General features: G+C 41.7%; 1 protein-coding gene across 2 annotated transcripts; it reads right to left on the minus strand.

Annotated features, from left to right (window-relative positions):
• Positions 1-2,279: 2,279 nt before the first annotated feature.
• Positions 2,280-15,749, minus strand: ctdsp2 (CTD (carboxy-terminal domain, RNA polymerase II, polypeptide A) small phosphatase 2). Of its 2 annotated transcripts, none has more exons than XM_061735137.1 (7): positions 15,142-15,749; positions 10,736-10,899; positions 8,555-8,653; positions 8,157-8,213; positions 7,120-7,212; positions 5,059-5,244; positions 2,280-4,042 (listed from the first exon to the last, which is right to left on the minus strand). In XM_061735137.1, exons 1-7 carry the CDS (start codon positions 15,200-15,202, stop codon positions 3,917-3,919), a joined length of 786 nt encoding a protein of 261 aa, XP_061591121.1. In that variant the 5' UTR covers positions 15,203-15,749; the 3' UTR covers positions 2,280-3,916. The 2 variants fall into 2 exon arrangements, with proteins under 2 accessions (XP_061591121.1, XP_061591120.1); XM_061735136.1 differs by having other exon boundaries at positions 8,555-8,656; positions 15,142-15,745.
• Positions 15,750-21,713: the final 5,964 nt, after the last annotated feature.

Below are 21,713 nucleotides of genomic sequence, written 5' to 3' on the forward strand. Positions count from 1 at the left end.
CAGTTTCACAATTAAAGTTCTATGGGCGCAAGCGACCAAGAGTACCTGGCTGCAGGCAAGATGGCCGACAAGGGCGCGGCCATTTTTTCCAGCCATACCGGAATTCCAGACCGGAAGTTGGTCTTCTTCGTGTATATTACAGGCCCCCAGTCTCGCGCTCAGCAGGCACGCCGATTTTTTCCAGTGGCCAGCCGCGGTACTGCAACAAAAAATCCCATGGGGCCCAGAAAGCTTTTTTCCCATAGACCGCAATAGTAAAAGAGAAGCCTCTAAAACTGTTCACAGGACACCTCCAGCTGTAATCACCACCAATTACTAATCTTTGTATTCTATATTTTTAAGTCATGGACTTTATATCCGTCAAAAATGTTTTATAACGGCCAGAAAAGTCAAAGAAAAGTCTCTTTCTGGGCGTGACGTCACGGCTGTGCCGTGCACTCGCAAAGCGCGGTCGTGTGTGTCTCGGGAACGAGGATGGCTGAAACTAAGCCGTTCGGCGGAATAATCACTCAGAAACACATTGCATTGCCAATTTGCACCAAACAGAAATGTTTAATAGCAAGAATAATAATGGTTTGTCATTCTTGTACTTAAACATTTCCGTTGTAGCCAACGGTGTATGGTTTGTGAAAATAAGATATCAGGCAGGAATAACACAAGTCTAAGACCCTGTCCACACGTAGCCGGGTATTTTTAAAAACGAATATTTCCCCCCCTCCGTTTATAAAAACATTTGCATCCACACATAACCGAAGATCTGCGTTTTCGACCACATTCATAAGCATTCTAATGATCCTGTAGATCATCCGCGGCTCCGCGGAGGCGCAGGTGTGGGTGTTTCCACTGAGATCCTCCTGCACACACACACCTAACGCACTTCAAATATGTATTCTTCTGTTGCTCTTTCATTTGGAGGCAGCGCCCTGCACGGGACTAAATGAGGGTCAATATTAACAAAATGAGCTTGTGGCGTGAGATCCCCACCTCACAATAAAACTGACCTCCATCAGGTTTGAGCAAACGTGCAGGGAGAGAGATGTGTCGTAGTTGTTGCGACGGTGCCGTGGAGTTTTAGATGTCATGTGTTTAACATCATTGTAGTGGCTATTTGTCCTCCAGGTGAATTATAACAAAGTAAATAAATAAATCAAAATATTCAACTCAAAGTATCAAACTATAATAATCAAACGGCCACTGAGACACCTAGGGAGTGGATTTACGCAGGATACAGAAAGTCCATTGTCCAGGCAAAAAATATAGTTTCCATGGTTTATTTTCCTGGCAAACAAACGAGCAAAGATCTTTGACGCCTTTCTTGCCCTGGTAAAAAACCATCTGCCCTCCCAGGTGCCCGGCTCACCTGTGTCTGCCAACCCATATATATAATCTCACCTGGTGCGCTCCAGCTACCCAGTACTTTCAAAATAAAACATGGTTAAGTAACAAAATAAACTTAATCAATACTAAATATCATAAACAAATTAAAACCGGTCTGGTTCGGCGCGACGAATAATAATATACACGAAGAAGACCAACTTCCGGTCTGGAATTCCGGTATGGCTGGAAAAAATGGCCGCGCCCTTGTCGGCCATCTTGCCTGCAGCCAGGTCCCTCTCCAAGCGACTGCGACATTTGGCTCGAAGTAATCTTGCGTTTTTGTTTCACACTCGTGATCTTAATCATATCCAAATATAATTGTTCTCAAAGCTATATTAATATCATATTCAGAAAGTCTTAAACAGAGCATAGACCCCAAAGCGGTTAAAACGAGAAGCTTATGTGAAAAATATAATATTTCCTGATTTATTTATTTTTTTTTATTTTTTTTTCCTCCTTAAACCTCAAGCTTTCTATTTTATTTTGATATATCATTTAGTGTCCTTAATTTGTAACTGCATTTTATCCTGAAGTTTTGTACCTTTTCTGTATACATCCGTCAACAAAAATAAATTAAAAAAAAGGGATCTTAAATCATTCAGGATGCATCAACGTTAGTATTGGTGTAAGAAATTCCCAGATAGATTCAGAAGGATTAGCCTACATTGGACATAAACTCGTTACAATTAAAACCAAAAATTGACTTCTGAGGTATTCTATGTGCAATGGCTGATGTCGTATTTCTCTAGAATAAAGTAATGGGTTTATTTATTTATTTTAACAAAGTGGGAAACCCTATGATGACTACAGCTTTAATTTAATGTAATTACGGTGAGGAATCTGAAAATGCAGCCAATTCAAACAGCGAGTACACTTCCACACGGCATAAAACACACAAAAGATTTAAAATATCATAAAATTTTATTGAAATATGAAAACTGATAGCAATTATTTTTTTCATTTTGGTCAGATCACATATAAAAAAAAATGTTTTTGACTTCTTTTCTATGACATGACATGACAATTTTTTTTAAATTAAGAAATATTTCAAATATTTCTGTTCATCACATTTCACACAATTTTCATTGTCATATTTCATCAATTTACATACAGTTAATTGTCGTATCAGACATAGAAAACAATAGAAAAAAACACCATGGAAACAACCCCACAAAATTCATTTGCACAAAATTTCAAATACAAAAAGATCCTGCATGACTGTATCTCAGACATCTGTCTGCTGATTTGATTTAGCTCGTGAAGTTTGTGAATTGCCCATAACAGTGATGGCAAAAAATGTGTTTGTTAGGCACCAACAAACTGGTTAAAATACAAGGCCAGCCTCAGTGTAGGCAAAATGGTTTACATTACAAAATGTTGAGTGTTAAGAAGTACTAGACAATTACAAGTTTTTGGCCAATAAATACATACTAAAAACATTCATACATGTTAAACATATCAAAAATTGACAGTTCAAGTTTTTCACTCCGAGTACCACAGCCAATAGCTTTCCACTTGCTCTTGACAGCATCTTCTCATGCTCAGCATGACACATCAGGCCTACAAATCTCACTTCAGGCGCCATTCTCTGTCCCAATTTCAAAGGCACAGTTTTTACTTTTAGCACTATCAATATTGAACAAGTGCCAGTTCTTTGCCATCCAGAAAGAAAAACTTAGTCCAAATTTGCCATTATTAAATTTAACTAAAAACTGTAACATTGATGTTCATCCTATGTGCCAACATATCCAGTGTGTTTTTTCAATGGACAACCATAGACAGAAATTTCCCCTTGCTCACATATCTAACCACTAATATCCGTCTTCATACTAATGAATTATATTGCATGTTTTGTAGAGTTGTATTTTTAGCACAAATGAATAAAATATACTTGTTTTAATGCTAAGTTACAGGTAAATATGGCTACATTAATGTTTACATCTGCTGAATGCAATCCTTAACTGGCTATTTTAGAGGTACTGTCATTGCAGAATTGTTGCATAGAGGAACCATGTTCACCGATTAAAAAAAATAGCTTTCCTTATAAAAAGGAAGCATTAAATGCACAAAAGAAATTTCCTTTAAAAAAAATATTTTAAAAAAGGCTTTGTTTATTCATTTTGTTGTTATTTGAATGCACAATAACAAAAAACTAAAAGATATCCAAAAGTCAAGTCAGGGCAGGCTTCTGCTTTGGCAAAAGAACCACTTTACTTACAGGAACGAATATGGAAAGATTGCTTTGGCTGTTGTTTCCTGCTCTTTCTTTTAGCGCTTTCAAAAAGTTGTTGTCACTATTTTCAACAGATAAGTTGAGCAGAAAGGTTTGTAATCAAGTTTCACATGAACCATAGACGTTGGGTTTTTTCCAGGTTTAAATTTTCCTCAGCTGCATTTTGATAAGACGTTGTCGAAATAAATGCTTTTGTGCAGAGACCATAACATCACTGTCTGGAAACTGACATCCGTTTTCAGAAGACACATTTCGCATGAAGCTGAGGAGGTTTGAATCTGAGCCTCTAACAAAGTTCATCCACAGCTAATGTCCACGAAGCTGGTCCAGCCGGATGTAAACATTATCAGTTTGACTGAGCTCTTCAAACACAGGCAGAAGGTTGAGCAACTCAGCATCATCCACATCATCAAACCATGACACCACAGGAACCTGGAGGAAAAGAGAAAGCTCAAACTTTTAGCCTTTATGTGAAGAATATTTCAATAACTGACAGTGATGCTCAAACAGTTCTGAACCAAAGAAGAGTAGAACCATGGGTTTTCGGTTTAGTTGGTGTGCAGTACAGTTTCCTCACAATCGGGGGTAGAAATTGATTCATAAATCAAAAAATAGAGACAAAAAGCCAATCATTCTTAGTGTAATTTCCTAATGAGTGAAGCCACTAGCTTAACAATTGCTTGTTTATATCCCAAAGGAATCCACAGGAGAGTTTAATACTTTTCAGGTGTTTACTTAAAAAATACACAAAAGAAAAATATCCATGTTTCTATACAAAAGGAATCATGAATCCACAGAACAGAATAAAAAGAAAGAGAAAGGTAAAACACATATGACTCCACTCTCTCTTACTGAGGTACTGAGCCCTCCCACCGTCGGTAGGAACTAATCAAATCCTCCATATCCATCTACGTCTTACACATTTACAACAAAGTCAAACATTTGATTCAGAATTCCAAAATGTATCAATAAATGAACATTGTAAACATCTGTTACTTTTGACGAGACAACTTGACGAGATTGGTTATTACAATATGAGGGTTTGCTGATGAGAAGAAATGCTTGTACACCATTATTGTTCAGAAAAGATGATGGTGTCATTTTTGACTCTAGAAAATATATGATTTCAATATTTTATAGAATTTTACAAACAACTTGGATGAAGTTAAGAAGTGTCATTTAGCTAATTTTCTTAAACAATAGACTATTTAAATCCCTAAATACTGTATCTTACTCGACTGCGATTGATTAGAGGCCTTTCTCTAGTTAGACTTTTTCATTTTTGAGACATAAGATATTGCCTCTTCTTCTGCTTGAGAGAAAACAAGGTTGCGATTCATCTTATTTTGCTTCTGTTTGGTGAGAAGTCTGCAAGCAGCTGCCGCCATTTAAATGCTCTTTCTGATAACAATCAACAAGAGGAAGCAAAATTAAAGAGAGACACTTACTGCATTGTTAGGGTGGAATATGTAGGAGGCAGGAGAGTTATCCAGGATAAGGGTTTTATGGAGATCCCTGCCCAGGCGGCTCAGATCTTTCACGTAGCAGCCCTGGTGGAATACACAAGATTCTCGGAATAGCCGGGCCCGGAATACCCCACACTGATCCAGAAGGTCTGTCACCGGATCTGCATACTGATGGAGGACCAGGGAGGAGGTGAGGGAAGAGCAGGGATGTGCAAGGGCAGGGTTATGAGGAACTCTCTACAAACTCTGGATTTTTCTATAGTAGTTCATAGGTAAGAAAAAAAACAAACTACTCATTTGGACAGGGTCGTATCATTCATCTTCTGTTTAACATCTACAGCTCCCACTAGCCCAGATTAGAAGAACAACTAAATAAACTACCATAGCTATGCAGATGACACGCAGATATATATTACAATGTCACCAGGAGACTGAGCTCCTGTACAGGTTCTTGGTAAATGCATTGAGAGGATTAATGACTGGCTGTGCCACAACTTTCTTCACTAAACAAAAAGTAAACTGAAGTAATTCTCTTTGGAGCCAAAGAGAAATGATTACAGGTCACCACAGAGCTTCAGTCTGTACACTTAAAAACCAGCGACCAGGCCAGTAATCTGGGTGTAGTGACGGACTCTGACCTAAATCTGGAAAAACACATTAAGGCAATAACAAAGTCAGCCTACTAGCACCTTAAGATATATCAAGGTTAAAAGTTGTGATGTCTCAGCAGGACCTGGAGAAACTAGTCCTACATTCATCTTTAGTAGCTTGATTATTGTAACAGCATCTTTACATCCACCTTAACAGATCAGTTACAACTGCAGCTCATTCCAGTCTTCACTGAGACCAGAAAAGTGGACCACATGAGTCCAGCTCTGAGCTCTTTACTCTGGCTGTCTGTCCATCAGAGGACAGACTTTAAAGTTCTGATGCTGGTCTAGAAAGCCCTGAATGGTCCAGAACCAGAACACACCAGGACCTCCTGACCCAGTATGAACCTTCAGACCCCTCAGTTCATCTGGACCACCAGGGTCAGAACCAGACATGGAGAAGCTGCATTCAGCTTCTATGTTCCACATGTCTGGAGCACAGAAGCTGCATTCAGCTTCTATGTTCCACATGTCTGGAGCACAGAAGCTGCATTCAGCTTCTATGTTCCACATGTCTGGAGCATAGAAGCTGCATTCAGCTTCTATGTTCCACATGTCTGGAGCTTAGAAGCTGCATTCAGCTTCTATGTTCCACATGTCTGGAACATAGAAGCTGCATTCAGCTTCTGTTCCACATGTCTGGAACATAGAAGCTGCATTCAGCTTCTATGTTCCACATGTCTGGAACATAGAAGCTGCATTCAGCTTCTATGTTCCACATGTCTGGAACATAGAAGCTGCATTCAGCTTCTATGTTCCACATGTCTGGAACATAGAAGCTGCATTCAGCTTCTATTTTCCACATGTGAACAAACTCCCAGAAAGACTCATTCAGCGGAAACACTAAAATATTTAAGTCCAGGTTGAAGACTCACCTGTTCTCAGCTGCATCTGAATGAAGTTCCAAATCTGCAGTTTTACTTTTAAGCTGGAGTGTCAAAACTTGATTGTATTTTAACTACTTATTTTATGTATTGGTCTTTTCTTTCTTTCTTTTTTGTTTAAATTTTAAATCCTGCTTTTTATATTCTACTATGTGATGTTTTAATGTCCCTGTAAACCACTTGAATCACCTTGTTGAATTGTGTTAAACAAATAAACTTGCCAGGCCGTGGCCATGCTAAGTTAGCTTCTCACTTCTGGACCTGGGCATCTTTGTGATGTAAACTGGATCTCAAGAAAGACATTCTGTACAAGTTTAATTAAAGTTGGCGAAGTTTGCGTACTAAGGTAACCAACAGCTTTTTCAGCAAGTGCTATCAAAGTCAAAAAGCAGCTACAAGGAAAGGAAACAACATCTGATACCTCAGACTTTTACACCAGTCATCAAATAACAGTCACTGACACTTGCTAAATAAAACATGAAGATCTATTTCAGAATCTTTTACAGTACCTTAGCAAGACTGGCTGTAAACAGCACACATTCAAACAATTCTCCCATTCTCTGCAGGAACTCATCCACATAGGGCCTCTTCAGCACATACACCTGTTGAGCATAAAGGTGTCAGTGAAGAGCTCATTCAAGGTTTATGGCTATTTTACAACATGTATACTGACAATGCATCATTTCCAAAAGTCAGCTGCTTGTGGCCAGTTCCTGAAACAAGTAATCAAGAATAGGCCGTGCCAGCGTTAACCAGCCTATCCTGGATTACTTGAACCAGGCAGAGACCCACACTGGGCTCCCATCAATAACTTCTGACTTTATTACATTTCCACACATCCAATAGAGAGATGATCTACACCAAAGTAGAAAAATAAATGCAACACATGATTATTTCACTTCATTTTTCACGACATATTCATCATAAAGGCAATAATATGTACATACTGTAATTCAAATCTGTGTAAATCATATAATCACATCTCATTTGTTCATAATATATATTATCATTCATTCATATCTGACCTGCACTTTATAACAATAGTTATTTATTAATCTGCACTATGTACATACACACACACACACACATATATATATATATATATATATATATATATATATATATATATATATATATATATATATATATATATATATATATATATATATATATATATATATGTGTGTGTATATACTGTACATTGTATTTATTTTACTGCATAAGCACTTCTGGTTAGATGCTAACTGCATTTCGTGGCCCTGTACTTTTAACATGTCCAATGACAATAAAGTTGTGTCTAATCTAATCTAATCTATCTTGTGCCACTTATTAATTACATATTAAACAAAATAACCATTTTCCTTGCTGATGCATTATACTTCCAGCAGTGTGTCGTTGTTCAGCGTCTGGCCAGCAGAGGGCTCTTTGGCCCTTCTCTGAAAGAAGACCCATCCCTTTTCAGCTCTGCAACTCCCGCAAACACATGAACATACAGATACAAACAACCCCCTCATGCCCACAGGAAACACACAAACACGGGGTTTACCTGGTGTGTGGTCCCCTCTATCTCCACCGGTACAATGAAGTCTGCATTACCAATAGGCTGGAAGGAGAACACAAGGGAGATAGTTGGCAGTTTGTTCCACACACTATGTACATTGGTATGTCATTACATAACGAGCAGTGGAGGCCCCTCAATGCTGCCATGAATCACAGTAGAGTAGAAACCTACAGGAACTACATAGAACTGCAATATTCATCCAACATTTGTTGTTGTTTTAGTGCAGAAACTCTGATTCAGATCACATGGAAGATGGAAGCACTGATTTATTTTTTTTTTATTAGAAAATCTGAAATAAGTGACAACTTGTAACCTTCAGAGCAAAACGTATCACACAGAGGTGAGGTAAAATAAATGATGGATGTGAAATGTAGTGATGGTACCTTGAATGAACTGTGCACCAGGGTTTCGTCCAGGTCGATGACGACACATATCTTCCCCTGGTCCTGGGCCGTTATCTCCGGGAGGAGGCTGGGTTCAGCCTGCTGGGGGGACGACACAACCTTTATTCCTGGGCTGGCCCAGGCATCACACACACCTACGGTATCTGCCTCATCACACACACCTACGGTATCTGCCTCATCACACACACCTACGGTATCTGCCTCATCACACACACCTACGGTATCTGCCTCATCACACACACCTACGGTATCTGCCTCATCACACACACCTACGGTATCTGCCTCATCACACACCTACGGTATCTGCCTCATCACACACCTACGGTATCTGCCTCATCTGCTAATGATGCGCGTCAGATGAGGAGAGGGCAGTGCTTTTTTGGAAATTAGAACTGATTAATTGAATTGAATTTAATTTGATTTAATTTATTTTAGTTTAGTGAACAAGATCCCTCACTCGGGATCTTGTTCACGAGTGAGCGAACGATGGAGCGTGAGATTGACAGACGGATCGGTGCAGCGTCTGCAGTTATGCGGTCAATGTACCGGACCGTCGTGGTGAAGAAGGAGCTGAGTCGAAAGGCGAAGCTCTCGATTTACCGGTCAATCTACGCACCTCCCCTCACCTATGGTCATGAACTCTGGGTAGTGACCGAAAGGACAAGATCGCGGATACAAGCAGCCGAGATGAGTTTCCTCTGCAAGGTGGCTGGACGCTCCCTTAGAGATGAGTTTCCTCCGCAGGGTGGCTGGACGCTCCCTTAGAGATAGGGTGAGGAGTTTGGTCACCCGGGAGGAGCTCGGAGTCGAGCCGCTGCTCCTTCACATTGAGAGGAGTAGGCTGAGGTGGCTTGGACATCTGTACCAGATCCTCCTGGACGCCTCTCTAGGGAGGTGTTCCAGGCATGTCCCTCCTCCCTAGGGAGGTGTTCCAGGCATGTCCCTCCTCCCTAGGGAGGTGTTCCAGACATGTCCCTCCTCCCTAGGGAGGTGTTCCAGGCATGTCCCAATGGGAGGAGACCCCGGGGAAGACCCAGGACACGCTGGAGAGACTATGTCTCTCTGCTGGCCTGGGAACGCCTCGGACTCCCCCCGGAAGAGCTGGAGGAAGAGCTGGAGGAAGAGCTGGAGGAAGAGCTGGAGGAAGAGCTGGAGGAAGAGCTGGAGGAAGAGCTGGAGGAAGAGCTGGAGGAAGAGCTGGAGGAAGAGCTGGAGGAAGAGCTGGAGGAAGAGCTGGAGGAAGAGCTGGAGGAAGAGCTGGAGGTAGTGTCTGGGGTGAAGGAAGTCTGGGCATCTCTGCTGAGGCTGCTGCCCCCGCGACCCGGGAACGGACAAGCGGAAGATGAGTGAGTGAGTGAGTGAGTGAGTGAGTGAGTGAGTGAGTGAGTGAGTGAGTGAGTGAGTGAGTGAGTGAGTGATTGGTCGGGGGGCAGGGCCGTCACCACCCTCCGCGCCTCTGATTGGTCGGGGGCGGGGCCGTCAGACGTTTGAATCAGGAAGCGGGAGTCAGCGCGAGGGGACTCGCGGCTCGCGGCGATTTTATTATAAAGCGCAAAACGTCTGTTTGGTGATCCAACTCTGAGGTGCAGATGTTCATAAACCTGGTGGCTGTCGAGAAAAAATTAAAAAAGCGATGTAGACGGGCTGTTTTTTTCTCAGCCGCTCCCGGCTCCAGCTGATTTCTCATCTGCGCCGACATGAACAAAGCGGTTGCGCAATCGAGTACGTCACAGCAGCTTCACCCAAACCTGCCCGCTTCTCCCCCGGCAGTGCGAAAACACACGTGTGGGGCCGTGTAAAGCCGCGCCGAGCCGTGCCGGGCTGAGCCGATACTAGTGGAAAAGTGCCAATAGACACTCACTCTTATTGTTCTCAGATGACCCAGTGTGAATATCAAACAATTTTGCTAGCTTTCGCTAAAAGCAAGTTAGCTTTTAACATGTTCACAGCAGGTGCAATCGTGGTTTTAGTGAGCAGTTGTAAACAGCAATGCATGATGACAACGATGAGCACATTCGTACCTTCAACTGTTTTCACACAGATGGCTAAACTATTCCAACATGCATGGGTACAACCAGGAAGTGAAGTCCTAAATAAACAAAAACAACGCTGGGGAATTCAGGTTGTTTTTCTAGCTGTGTGAAATATTATTAGTCTTACCTTGACAACTGTCCCATTTTCCTGCGACTCCAGCAAGGTGTGCTGGGAAGTCGGGGGTATTGGTGGAGTGGGTTTGGGGCCATCCTGGGCTTGGAGGCAACAGAAGAGAGTTTTGAAGATATTACAGCTCCGGGGCTGTTTCAGGGAAGACCGGCTCACCTGGCCTGAACAAAAGAAGAGAGAAAACAAGACACTTCATGAGAAAACCCAATGAGGAAATATTAAGTTGGTGAGATGGAGGAGCCTTGGATTAGATCCCACAATACACATATGCTGCATGTAAACTTTTTATTTATAAAGAAATACATCTTTAATAATAATAATAATAATATTATTATTATTATTATTATTATTATTATTATTAAAATAAATCCAAACAAACAGAGAAGGGAAAAATTAGAAACAAATATGCGTAAATGTCATTAACCATAATTCGGTACAGGTTCCTTGTAATCCATCTAAAATGAACTTCTCCTTTCCCAAAGACACTGTTTATCCATCTACAGCGATGGCACAGCCTGCACATTAAATCTGTTTTTAATGTGCCTGCCTCTGCCACCGCTGCTGCTGCTGCTGGAAATGGCTGGTACATGTTATATAATCACAGAGGGCGGGAAAACCCACACTTTTTTACAGTACCTTCAGCAGAAAACACAGACAGAAAACATTCCTGCTGTTTTAAAGCCGGAGGCCTTTAGGGGCTCCCCGGAGCAAATGAAAACCAGCGGTTAGGTAGCTGGTGACTCGGTCAGTTGGTGAGCTGGAGGAGCAAATCACCGGGCAAACGGCCAGGTTTCTGATCAGCTACTGTACAGATGTGTTGTCCCAGCCCTACCAAACACCTCCTCCATGAGAACAGAAAGACAGGAACATGGATGTCCCCCTCTACTGTGTTTGGTGTGAGGGCTTGCAAACCAATGCAGAAAGTAAATCTATCAATACTAGGCCATCACAGTAAATAAACTTCTTATTGTAAACAAGAAAGTAGAGCTGTGGGAAGTAATCACTGCACTACCTCAGCTTTACCAAGAGCAAGAGGACGGAAGAATGTCTTTGCACCTTTTTTCACCTCACATTATTGCTGAATCTTATATATATATATATACACATATACACATATACACATACACACACACACACACACACACACACACACACACACACACACACACACACACACACACACACACACACACACACACACACACATATATATATTTAAAGAAAAAACTTTACTTGTTTTCATATTCCAAGTCATAGCTTTTTACTGCTTCTTCTAATATTCTGTTTTTATATTCTCTCCAGAATAGCCACACATAATTTAACTGCACTTTGTATGACAATAAAGCTAAATCTGGTTCTTAATTGTATACTCAAAGAGTCACAAATTGTACATTGTACACTGATTCTCTGCACTCTGCAGACATAATGCATACAAGACATATTACACAACTCCACGTTACGAGTCAAAGGACATCAGATCTCAGTTTTGTAACTGCACAGATCAGTCCAGCACCTCTGTAAAAAAAAAAAAGAAAATAATACTATAATCCAACCTTCCAACGCCTGCTAGATTATTTTAACTCAAGAGCCTGAGTTCTCATTGAATATACAACACGAGCCTTTTGATTTGGAGGCTAGTATTGGCGTTGTGTGACATAACACACTGGGACTCCCCTGCATGGAAATGGCTGGAAAGATGAAAGGCCATTAATCTTTCAGAGGTTTATTAAGGACAGATGGTGGAATACAAAACGCAACTCATCACTTAAAATCCCCTCAACCGATATCACGACAAAGCAAAGAGCAACATAATGCACAATGTTAATTGCTTTCTGTTTACATAACATAACATGATCCATCGCCCTTCAAAGTCTGGTATTAAACAACCAAGTGTTTGAATTAGTGAGCAGGCGTATTTCAAACCGGTGAAAGATGTTTGGAGCAGCAGGACGGAGGGCCGTGTTCCTGTGTTCAGCTGTCAGTGGCGCGGCGCTCCGTCCTTGGTCGTTTCCTTGGTCGTTTCCTTGGTCGTTTCGCCGTACACCACAGCGGCAGCCCCCACGGGTCCCCGACCAACGGCAGCCCCCACGGGTCCCCGACCAACGGCAGCCCCCACGGGTCCCCCGACCAACGGCGGCCCCCACGGGTCCCCGACCAACGGCGGCCCCCACGGGTCCCCGACCAACGGCGGCCCCCACTGGTCCCCGACCAACGGCAGCCCCCACGGGCCCCCCGACCAACGGCAGCCCCCACAGGCTCCCGGACCAACGGCAGCCCCCACGGGTCCCCGGACCAACGGCAGCCCCCACGGGTCCCCAACCAACTGCAGCCCCCACGGGTCCCGGACCAACGACAGCCACCCCCTGCTCCCGGACCAACGGCAGCCCCCACGGGTCCCTGGACCAACGGCGGCCCCCACGGGCTCCCGGACCAACGGCGGCCCCCACGGGCCCCCGACCAACGGCAGCCCCCACGGGTCCCCAACCAACGGCAGCCCCCACGGGTCCCCCGACCACGGGTCCCCGACCAACGGCAGCCCCACGGGTCCCCCGACCAACGGCGGCCCTCACGGGCTCCTGGACACCTAAAGGTGGGACTAGGGTTGCCACCTTTCAGAAATAGAAATAAGGGATTTCACCCAATTTCAGCAGTGCAGGCGCCAAAAAAAAGGGACATCCCCAAAACTTCTAAACTGCATAGAAATGTGTTATTTTATCATTCTAAAAAAATGCTTTGATTCAAAGTTTAAAGTGCTTTAATAGCATTGAACTTGCATGACTGTATAGACAGACAATAATAATAATGATAATGACTTGGATTTATATAGCGCCCTTCTAGGCACCCAGAGCGCTTTACAGAAATCATTATTCATTCATACACATTCTCTCCGGTGGTGGTAAGCTACATTGTAGCCACAGCTGCCCTGGGGCAGACTGACGGAAGCGTGGCTGCCATATCGCGCCTAACGGCCCCTCCGACCACCACCAACATTCATACACATTCAAACACATTCACACGGGGCAAGGTGGGTAAGGTGTCTTGCCCAAGGACACTACGACAGCAAACAGGGACAGAGCTGAATTAGCCTCCTATGCTCCTACGTACGTTCATCAGACCAGATGTAGAATATAGATACAGGTGAAGAATATTGTATGAAAGTTAATTTATTTCAATAATTCAACTTAAAAAGTGAAACTAATATAATACATAGTCTCATTACATGCAAAGCTATGTTAAACCTTTATTTTTTATAATTTTGATGATTGAATTGTTTATTGATTTCATAAAATATTCTAATTTTTAGATTTTTTATTTGGAGTTTTCATAAAATGTGAGTCATAATCATCAAAATTATAACAAATAAAGGCTTGAAATATCTCACTTTGCATGTAGTGGGAAATAATATTGAATTTACTGTTTTGCAATATATTCAAATTTTTGACCTTCACCTGTACATTATGACATCAATAAATAAGAGCATAATATGTGTCTGGATTGGTTCAATACGGAACGCAACTTTTTATTCCCAATTACGTATAATTGCGTATTTCAAGGGACGGGTAAAGGCTGATTTATGGTTCTGCGTTAAATCAACGGCGTAAGGTACGCGGCGACGCACACCGTAGGCTCTGGTGTAACGCGGACCATCAATCAGCCTTAACTTTTCCAGGCAGACGCGAGGAGGGCGCTGCACCGCCACGATCCGGGAACAACGTGCTCCCGGACGACAACACCTCACAAGCACGTTTAAAAACACAGAAAAAAGCGCGTAGTACACACGGGGAGGCCAGGACCTGCAGGAACTGCTGCAAGACATGGACAGGATCCACCACTGTTTGCTTGTAAAAGTGCATCACCGCAGCAGCAGCACATGTAAAGATGAGAGCCAGAATTGCACAGTAAAAACAGCCCAAAAAAAAGCCAAACAGGATGAAGAACAAGCGAGCTGTGTCTGGATGAAGACTGAACTTCCACCTGAACAGAACTGGAACAGAACTGGAACAGAACTGGAACAGAGTTGGTGAAGGACGGGCCGCAGTGTTGTGTTGTCATAGAAAGCTACGGGGTTTCGCATCTGCCGTCCTAATTATGCATTTTTGCAAGTTTTTACCACAACGAAAGATATGAATCTCCCAGATTTGTGTAATATTAGTAGGTAAGCACACTAGTCTTTTTTCCAACTCTCTCAAGCTACATTTTCTACTGATTAGATCAAGTGTTACGTTTGTGTTTGGTAAATGCCAAAGAGGCGCCTTCCTCCTGCAGCCACAACTGTCAAATAAATAACCCGCTGCTGCACGGGCTTTACACTCACAATCACTTGGGAAATCATTTTCATTTTCCAATCTCTGCGACCAGGTTATTCCCCATTTCTCAAAGCCAACAATGCGGGCTCAGCTTACCAGTTTTCGGTGACACTTGAACGTCTTCTTTCTGCACTTGGGTGATAACAGAACTTTCCATCTGACAATCACGGAGCCTTCAAAATCCTCAAATCCTGTCTCCGAGCATTGATGGACATCCCTCATTGGGTTTTATTGACGAATGGACTCTTGTGTTCGCCGAGGTTACTTGTCATCCGCCTCAGAAACAGGACTGATCTTGTTCCTGGGCTCTTTCTTCTCGTTCTTCTGCTTCTCTCGGGCAGGGACGAGGCGCTTTAGGGAAGCTGTTTGTTCACGGTGTTGCTGGCCGTCTCCTCGGCCGTGCCGGTACCTGTTCCCGGTGATACCGTCCACCAGAGCCCTCTGCGGTCGCGGAGAAGTCCTCACTTTTGCCCCGACAACATGGAGAATCCAGAGAGATCCGAGAGGAAAACAAGCGAGGAAATGGGGCAGGGGGAGGCGGTTTCAAGCCCCCCCCTTACTACACATAAACAACATCGCCAAAAGGGCCATAAAGAGCCACGGATAGACACAAATGACCGGCCAGAGATTTAAATCCCCAAATAGAAAAAGTGATTCGGGACAGTATTAGCCTATAAAATGTTATTTTTGTTAATATCTAGGGTTTTGTTTTTCCATGGTTGGGACTCCGCGGGCGTCTTGAAACGGTCCCCGCTCTCTGATTGGACGGGTTGGAGGAGGGGGCGTGGTTAAGGCATTCCTCCCCGGTCCCCGCTCTCTGATTGGACGGGTTGGAGGAGGGGGCGTGGGTAAGGCATTCCTCCCCGGTCCCCGCTCTCTGATTGGACGGGTTGGAGGAGGGGGCGTGGCTAAGGCATTCCTCCCCACACTGCACGAGCAACGATCACATTCCATCGCTGCGCGTGCACAGAACGCACTTTCAGAAAAATAACATGAATCAATAAATAAACCCCGTGTATTCTAGACTGTTATATGTAACTATGTAGCATTACATAGTTTTATTTTCTGCAGATGATTATTGAACACTTTGTCACGTGCATTTTGGTTGTTATTGTCATATATAGATGTATATTATGGATATAGATATGTTATATATAGGTATGTATATGGATATATTGAGTTTTATTATACATACAGTATTTGTGTATCTATATCTCTATTAATATATGATTTATAGTTATATGTAGATATGGCGATATATAGATTAATAGTAATTTTTATGTATATAATTGGAGGTAAATATACGAACCAGTGTATATATAGCATATCTACTCTTATATAGTTAGTCAACTATATTGTTATATCATTGCTGTCTATTGTTCTCTATTATATTGTAGTATTATAGTAAAGTAATGATAATGTAATACCATACATTATAATTACTTCTATTAGCACATACATACATAGTAGCAACTAAATGCTGGGCGTTTGTTTTGTTTTCTTTTGTTTGCCTTGATTTGCTTTGATTTTGACTATATTTATATATACATATAATTGAGTATTATATCACTGTATTGAACAGTTATTGAAACTCGTCTTGTTATATGTAAGAATGTATGTAAGATTCAGGGGTAGGACTGGATAAGTGTTTACTTCAATCCTACTCTGTTTCGAGCATGTTGGTGGATCCGTGAACTATTATTATATAAAGTGCTGTATATATATATATATATATATATATATATATATATATATATATTTATATATATATTTGTATTGTTTTTTCACTTTTTTATCATGCATGTTCAAAATCAAATATTCAAATCAAATCAAATCTTCAAATTAAGTCATTTTTGTAGCAGGTGGAGATGTTATTAATATTGATACTTCTTAATATTGTCTAGATCAATACCCAAGCCCCCACCGCGAATTGTACAAATTGTACTTTCTTAATGTGTCTAATAGGCAATACCCTTCTCGTTATGCCTATAGGTTGACATATTTTTAAGCTTTCCCTTGAGGCCTATCATCCCAATTTTTCATTTATACTAACACAAAAGCAATATAACCTATAATTAGTGTTGAAGCCAAAGAGCTTAAGAGCAGAATCACTTACACAAATGATAAACACCAAACATGCGGTGCCGAGTTTATATTTGTACTTTTCTACATACTATACATGTGAACATTGGAAATGTATACGCTGTATAAACATGTAACAAGTTGTATGTAACAAAGTAATTTTAAGGAGATACAAGTCATGTCTTTGCAGCAAAAAACATTCAATAGTTTAAATATAGGCCATAAAACTGTAAATGGACATGCATGGACTATTCCTACTAATTATTAAGTATATAAAAATAAATATACAAGTAAATAAATCTTTATGTTGCAAAATGCTAATAATCAAACACTTAGAGCGATAATGTACTTAGACTCAATAAATATCACATAATAATAATTGCTCGGGGGTTCATGTTCTGGTCTCTGGAAAGATCCAAGAGACAACTTCTGTTGTAATAGACGCTATATAAATAAAATTGAATTTAATTAATGGTGGTAAAATGTAAGAATTAGGTAATCACTAGCATTAAAGTCCAACTGTCAGGGGTTTGGCATGATTTGTCAAGAGCTGTTTCTCCAGATATTCATGTGAATACCTAAAGGTCATGCTTTCACAACCTCTTCAGGTTTCATCACTAATCAGAGCAATACTCTCATTGGCCCAGCCGTCACTGAGCAACCAGAGTGTGAAGTTGCAATAGGCAAGGCAAGTTTATTTGTGTGGCACATTTCAGCAACGAGGCAATTCAAGGTGCTTTATATAATGAAAACATGAAAAAATTAAGAGGAAAAAAAGAGAAAAAATATGAGTTGCAGTGCAGTGGCATGAGAAAGAAAAGTTAGACTTAAGGTAGTTACAATTTAGTACTGAAATTAACATTGTTCAAATTTAAATTCAGAATGGTTTAAATAATTCAGTCAAAAGCAGCTGTAAACAAATGAGTTTGTAATCCTTTATAGGACAGTCAATAAAATACTTGAAATTTCCGGGTTATTGGAGAATTTTACAGGACCTCTATTAACATTTTTGTAATAACCATGGAATGTAGTTCCACTGAAGTTATCAAATATGGTCACTTGCCCTTTAAAGGGTTAACCTTGTTTTAAAGGAACTGAGTGTTTCAGGGTTCCTGCAGGTTTCTGCAAGTTTGTTCCAGATCTGTGAATAAAAGCTGAAGCTGCTTCTCCGTGTTTGTTCTGATTCTGGGAAACAGAGCAGACCTGAACCAGGAGACCTGAGAGGTCGGGAGTGTAAAGATCTCAGAACTGGAGTGATGTGATCGTCCTCTTTCTTAGTTCTAGTGAGAACTTGGGCAGCAGCGTTCTGGATCAGCTGTAGCTGATTGATTGACTTTCCAGTCAGATCTGTGAAGACACTTGTTGCAGTAATCAATTCAACTGAAGATAAACACATAGATGAGTTTTTCAAGATCCTGCTGAGACTTTAGTCCTTTGATCCTGGAGATGTTCTTCAGGTGATAAAAGGCCAACATAGTAATTGTTTTAATGTGTCTGAAGGATTCAGGTCTGAGTCCATGACTACCCCCAGATTTCAGATCTTATCAGTTGTAATAGCTGAAACTGTGGGCTGACTCTTAAATGTTCTTCTTTTGGTTTGGTTGGAATGCTGTCCTGAGCTGTAATAATACCAGAACATCTGTATTTACGTGGATGTCACTGAATACCTGGACAAGGGCATTCTCAGTCTCAGGGCTGTGGTGAACATGAAGACTGGACGTCAAAGCGGCTGGTTAGAGTTAAGAAGGTATTAACTGTTGAAGCACAGATTTTTCCATAACCTTACTGATGAACAGATGATTTGAGACGGGTCTGTACTTTTGCTTTAGCACCTTGTCCAAATTGTTCTCTTTCAACAGGGGTTTGATGACTGCTGTGTCCAAGGTCTGGGGAGGAAACACCTGACAGAAGGGATGAGTTTACTATTGGAATCACATCAGACGTCACAACGGGTGAAACGTTAGTGAAGAAAGCTGTGGGTAAAACATTGAGACGACAGGACGATGGCTTTAGCTGGGTTAGGGTTAGGGTTAGGGTTAGGGTCAGCTTTAGCTGATCCATCATATCCTCCAGGCTGTTTTAGTTGATTGGGTAAAATTGTGTCATCCGTCCAAATTGGTTTTGATTGGACACAGCACTGTTGCTGGACGTGATATTGATGCACTGACTGCTTTGCAATGCATCTTGTAAAATACATGATAATCTGCAAGTACGACACACATAAGATCATTGAGAATAACTGGTAATCAAAACAATGAAAGACACAGTTGCTGATAAAGATATAGCTGCAGACTTGAGATAGTCCAGTCCAGACACATGTGGGCCAACTATACAGCCAGTTAGGCAAGTGGCCACAGTGGCCACAATGCAAGACATAAACAAGAATGGCCCTGATGGCGGCATTCCTGGTGTTGGACATTTTTAGGCAGCACAGACAGATATGTGTAAAAATGTTCACAAAATAAGTATTGGACCGCGGAGCTGGAATATGTCATGTGGTTTACAACTAATGCCACTGTTTACTATATCAAGTGAAAATCCCTGATCTTGGCTGCTCCTCTGTTCCATTCCTCTGAGAGAACGGACTGATAGATGGAAGGAACCCAAGGGTTAGAGGCCCCGGGTTACGTCGCAGGAGCACTTCAGTTACCCCTCAAAATGTGGCTTCAAACTTCACATTTCATAACAGCTCCATCTTCCTAAATGAACAGCACTAATAGCACAATTTTTATAATTGCAGTATTTAATATGTTTAAAGTTAATCCGTTGTGAGACAATATTTTAAATACAGACTAGGATGCTTTGTATTGTTTCAGCATGTCTAACCTGTTGATTTATTTCTGCAAAACATATTCTAGAGATGTAACTTCAGTCACATAATGTAAAAATATACAGTACAAAGACAAAGAAGTCAGGAGTGAAGCCAAATGACCACTGAATTACCTGAAGAAATGACATGTAACCACATTCACTGTTCATAATGTTGCATGTTGAGTTAATAGTATTGAAAATATTATATATTGGACCTATCAGTCAATAAAATATTGTGGTTGCATTTCTACATTTTACTCTTGAGTCCACAGAACCAAGTCAACCTCCAGCCGCTCTGGCAGCGCTAAACCCAACCCTGCTGGTGAAATACACTTGAAGCATCCGAGCCTCTTGTATGGCCAGGATGGCAGGGACTACAATCATGTGATTTGCTGGAATACCCCTCTCTCTCTCTCTCTCTCTCTCTCTCTCTCTCTCTCTCTCTCTCTCTCTCTCTCTCTCTCTCTCTCTCTCTCTCTCTCTCTCTCTCTCTCTCTCTCTCTCTCTCTCTCTCTCTCTTTCTTTCTCACCTCTTTCCTCTCCTTCTCTCCCAGCTCACAGACCTGCCCCTCCGTGGCCTCTGCTAGGCTATATTTCCAGGAAAGGGGCCTAATGGACAGGCTGTGAGGCCTAGGCAGGGAGATACTGGCTCATTGAGAAAAACAAAAACAGAAAGAGGCGGTGCAAAGACTCTCCACTCTTACATAACTCAGCCTCCATGACAGAGAAAAAGGAAAACAAAGTTCCCCACCACAATGCAAATAAAGACCGATCCTTCATCCTCAGTTTGCAAAGGCATTTCAAGACTGGATTTCAAGCAACACATAAACAAGCAGTGCTTGCTTACAGTTGCACAATAGTTCTAGCTCCTCAGACATACCACCACCACAGGCATGTAAAACATCAGCAAGTTTGAACAAAAGCACTGAATGTTACAGTCAGTTACAGCTTTTTTGTTTTGTTTAGTTCTGTGGAGCTGCTCCTGTGAAGAGACACACACACACACATACAAAGAGAGACACACACGATGAAACACACTGTCTGTTAATCTCTTGTGTTATGTTGTAAACTGTGGTGGGAGATGTTGACTGTATCTGTGTCAATCTTGCACATTGCACTGGCCCCTTGTGGTTAAAACGTATACCATAAAAGATTGCAGCGTGAATTCAATTTCCTAATTAAAGCAGCAAGCAGTGTTGATGGGGCATGGCACCTCTGCCCACCGCCCCAGGTGTGACAACATTCCTGGGTCTAACACTATAAAGAGCCCCTGGTATTCCCATCATAGTCACAGAGTCATCCTGAACATATTAAAAAATATAAATAACCAAACATTTACACACGTATGAGGGTATCATTGTTACATCTCTCAGACATTCAGGTCCTATCCCTGACAGAAAACACAGCTACACCAGCTGCTCTATCTGTAGATGCAAAATTCACTCAAGCACCTCGCTCTGCTGGACGACGAGGTGGTTCAGGCATTCTAATGTCCAGAAAGGGGATTTTCACTTCCATCTGTCCCATTGCTAACTCCTCATCACTTGACTATCATGCAGTAAAGATCTCTAAGTCCTTCACTGCTTCCATTCTGGTCATATACCGCCCTCCAGGAGACAACATAGATGAGTTCATCTCTAAACTGGACATGATTCTCTCTGACATTCCTGATGATGCTCTCCACTAATTATACTGGGAGACATGAACATTCACATCAGCAAAACACAGGAAATGAGTTTCTGGCTCTCATCCAATTCAATTCAATTCAATTCAAT

The sequence above is a fragment of the Cololabis saira genome, chromosome 12 (assembly GCF_033807715.1).
Source record: "Cololabis saira isolate AMF1-May2022 chromosome 12, fColSai1.1, whole genome shotgun sequence".
Taxonomy (NCBI): Eukaryota; Metazoa; Chordata; class Actinopteri; order Beloniformes; family Belonidae; genus Cololabis; species Cololabis saira.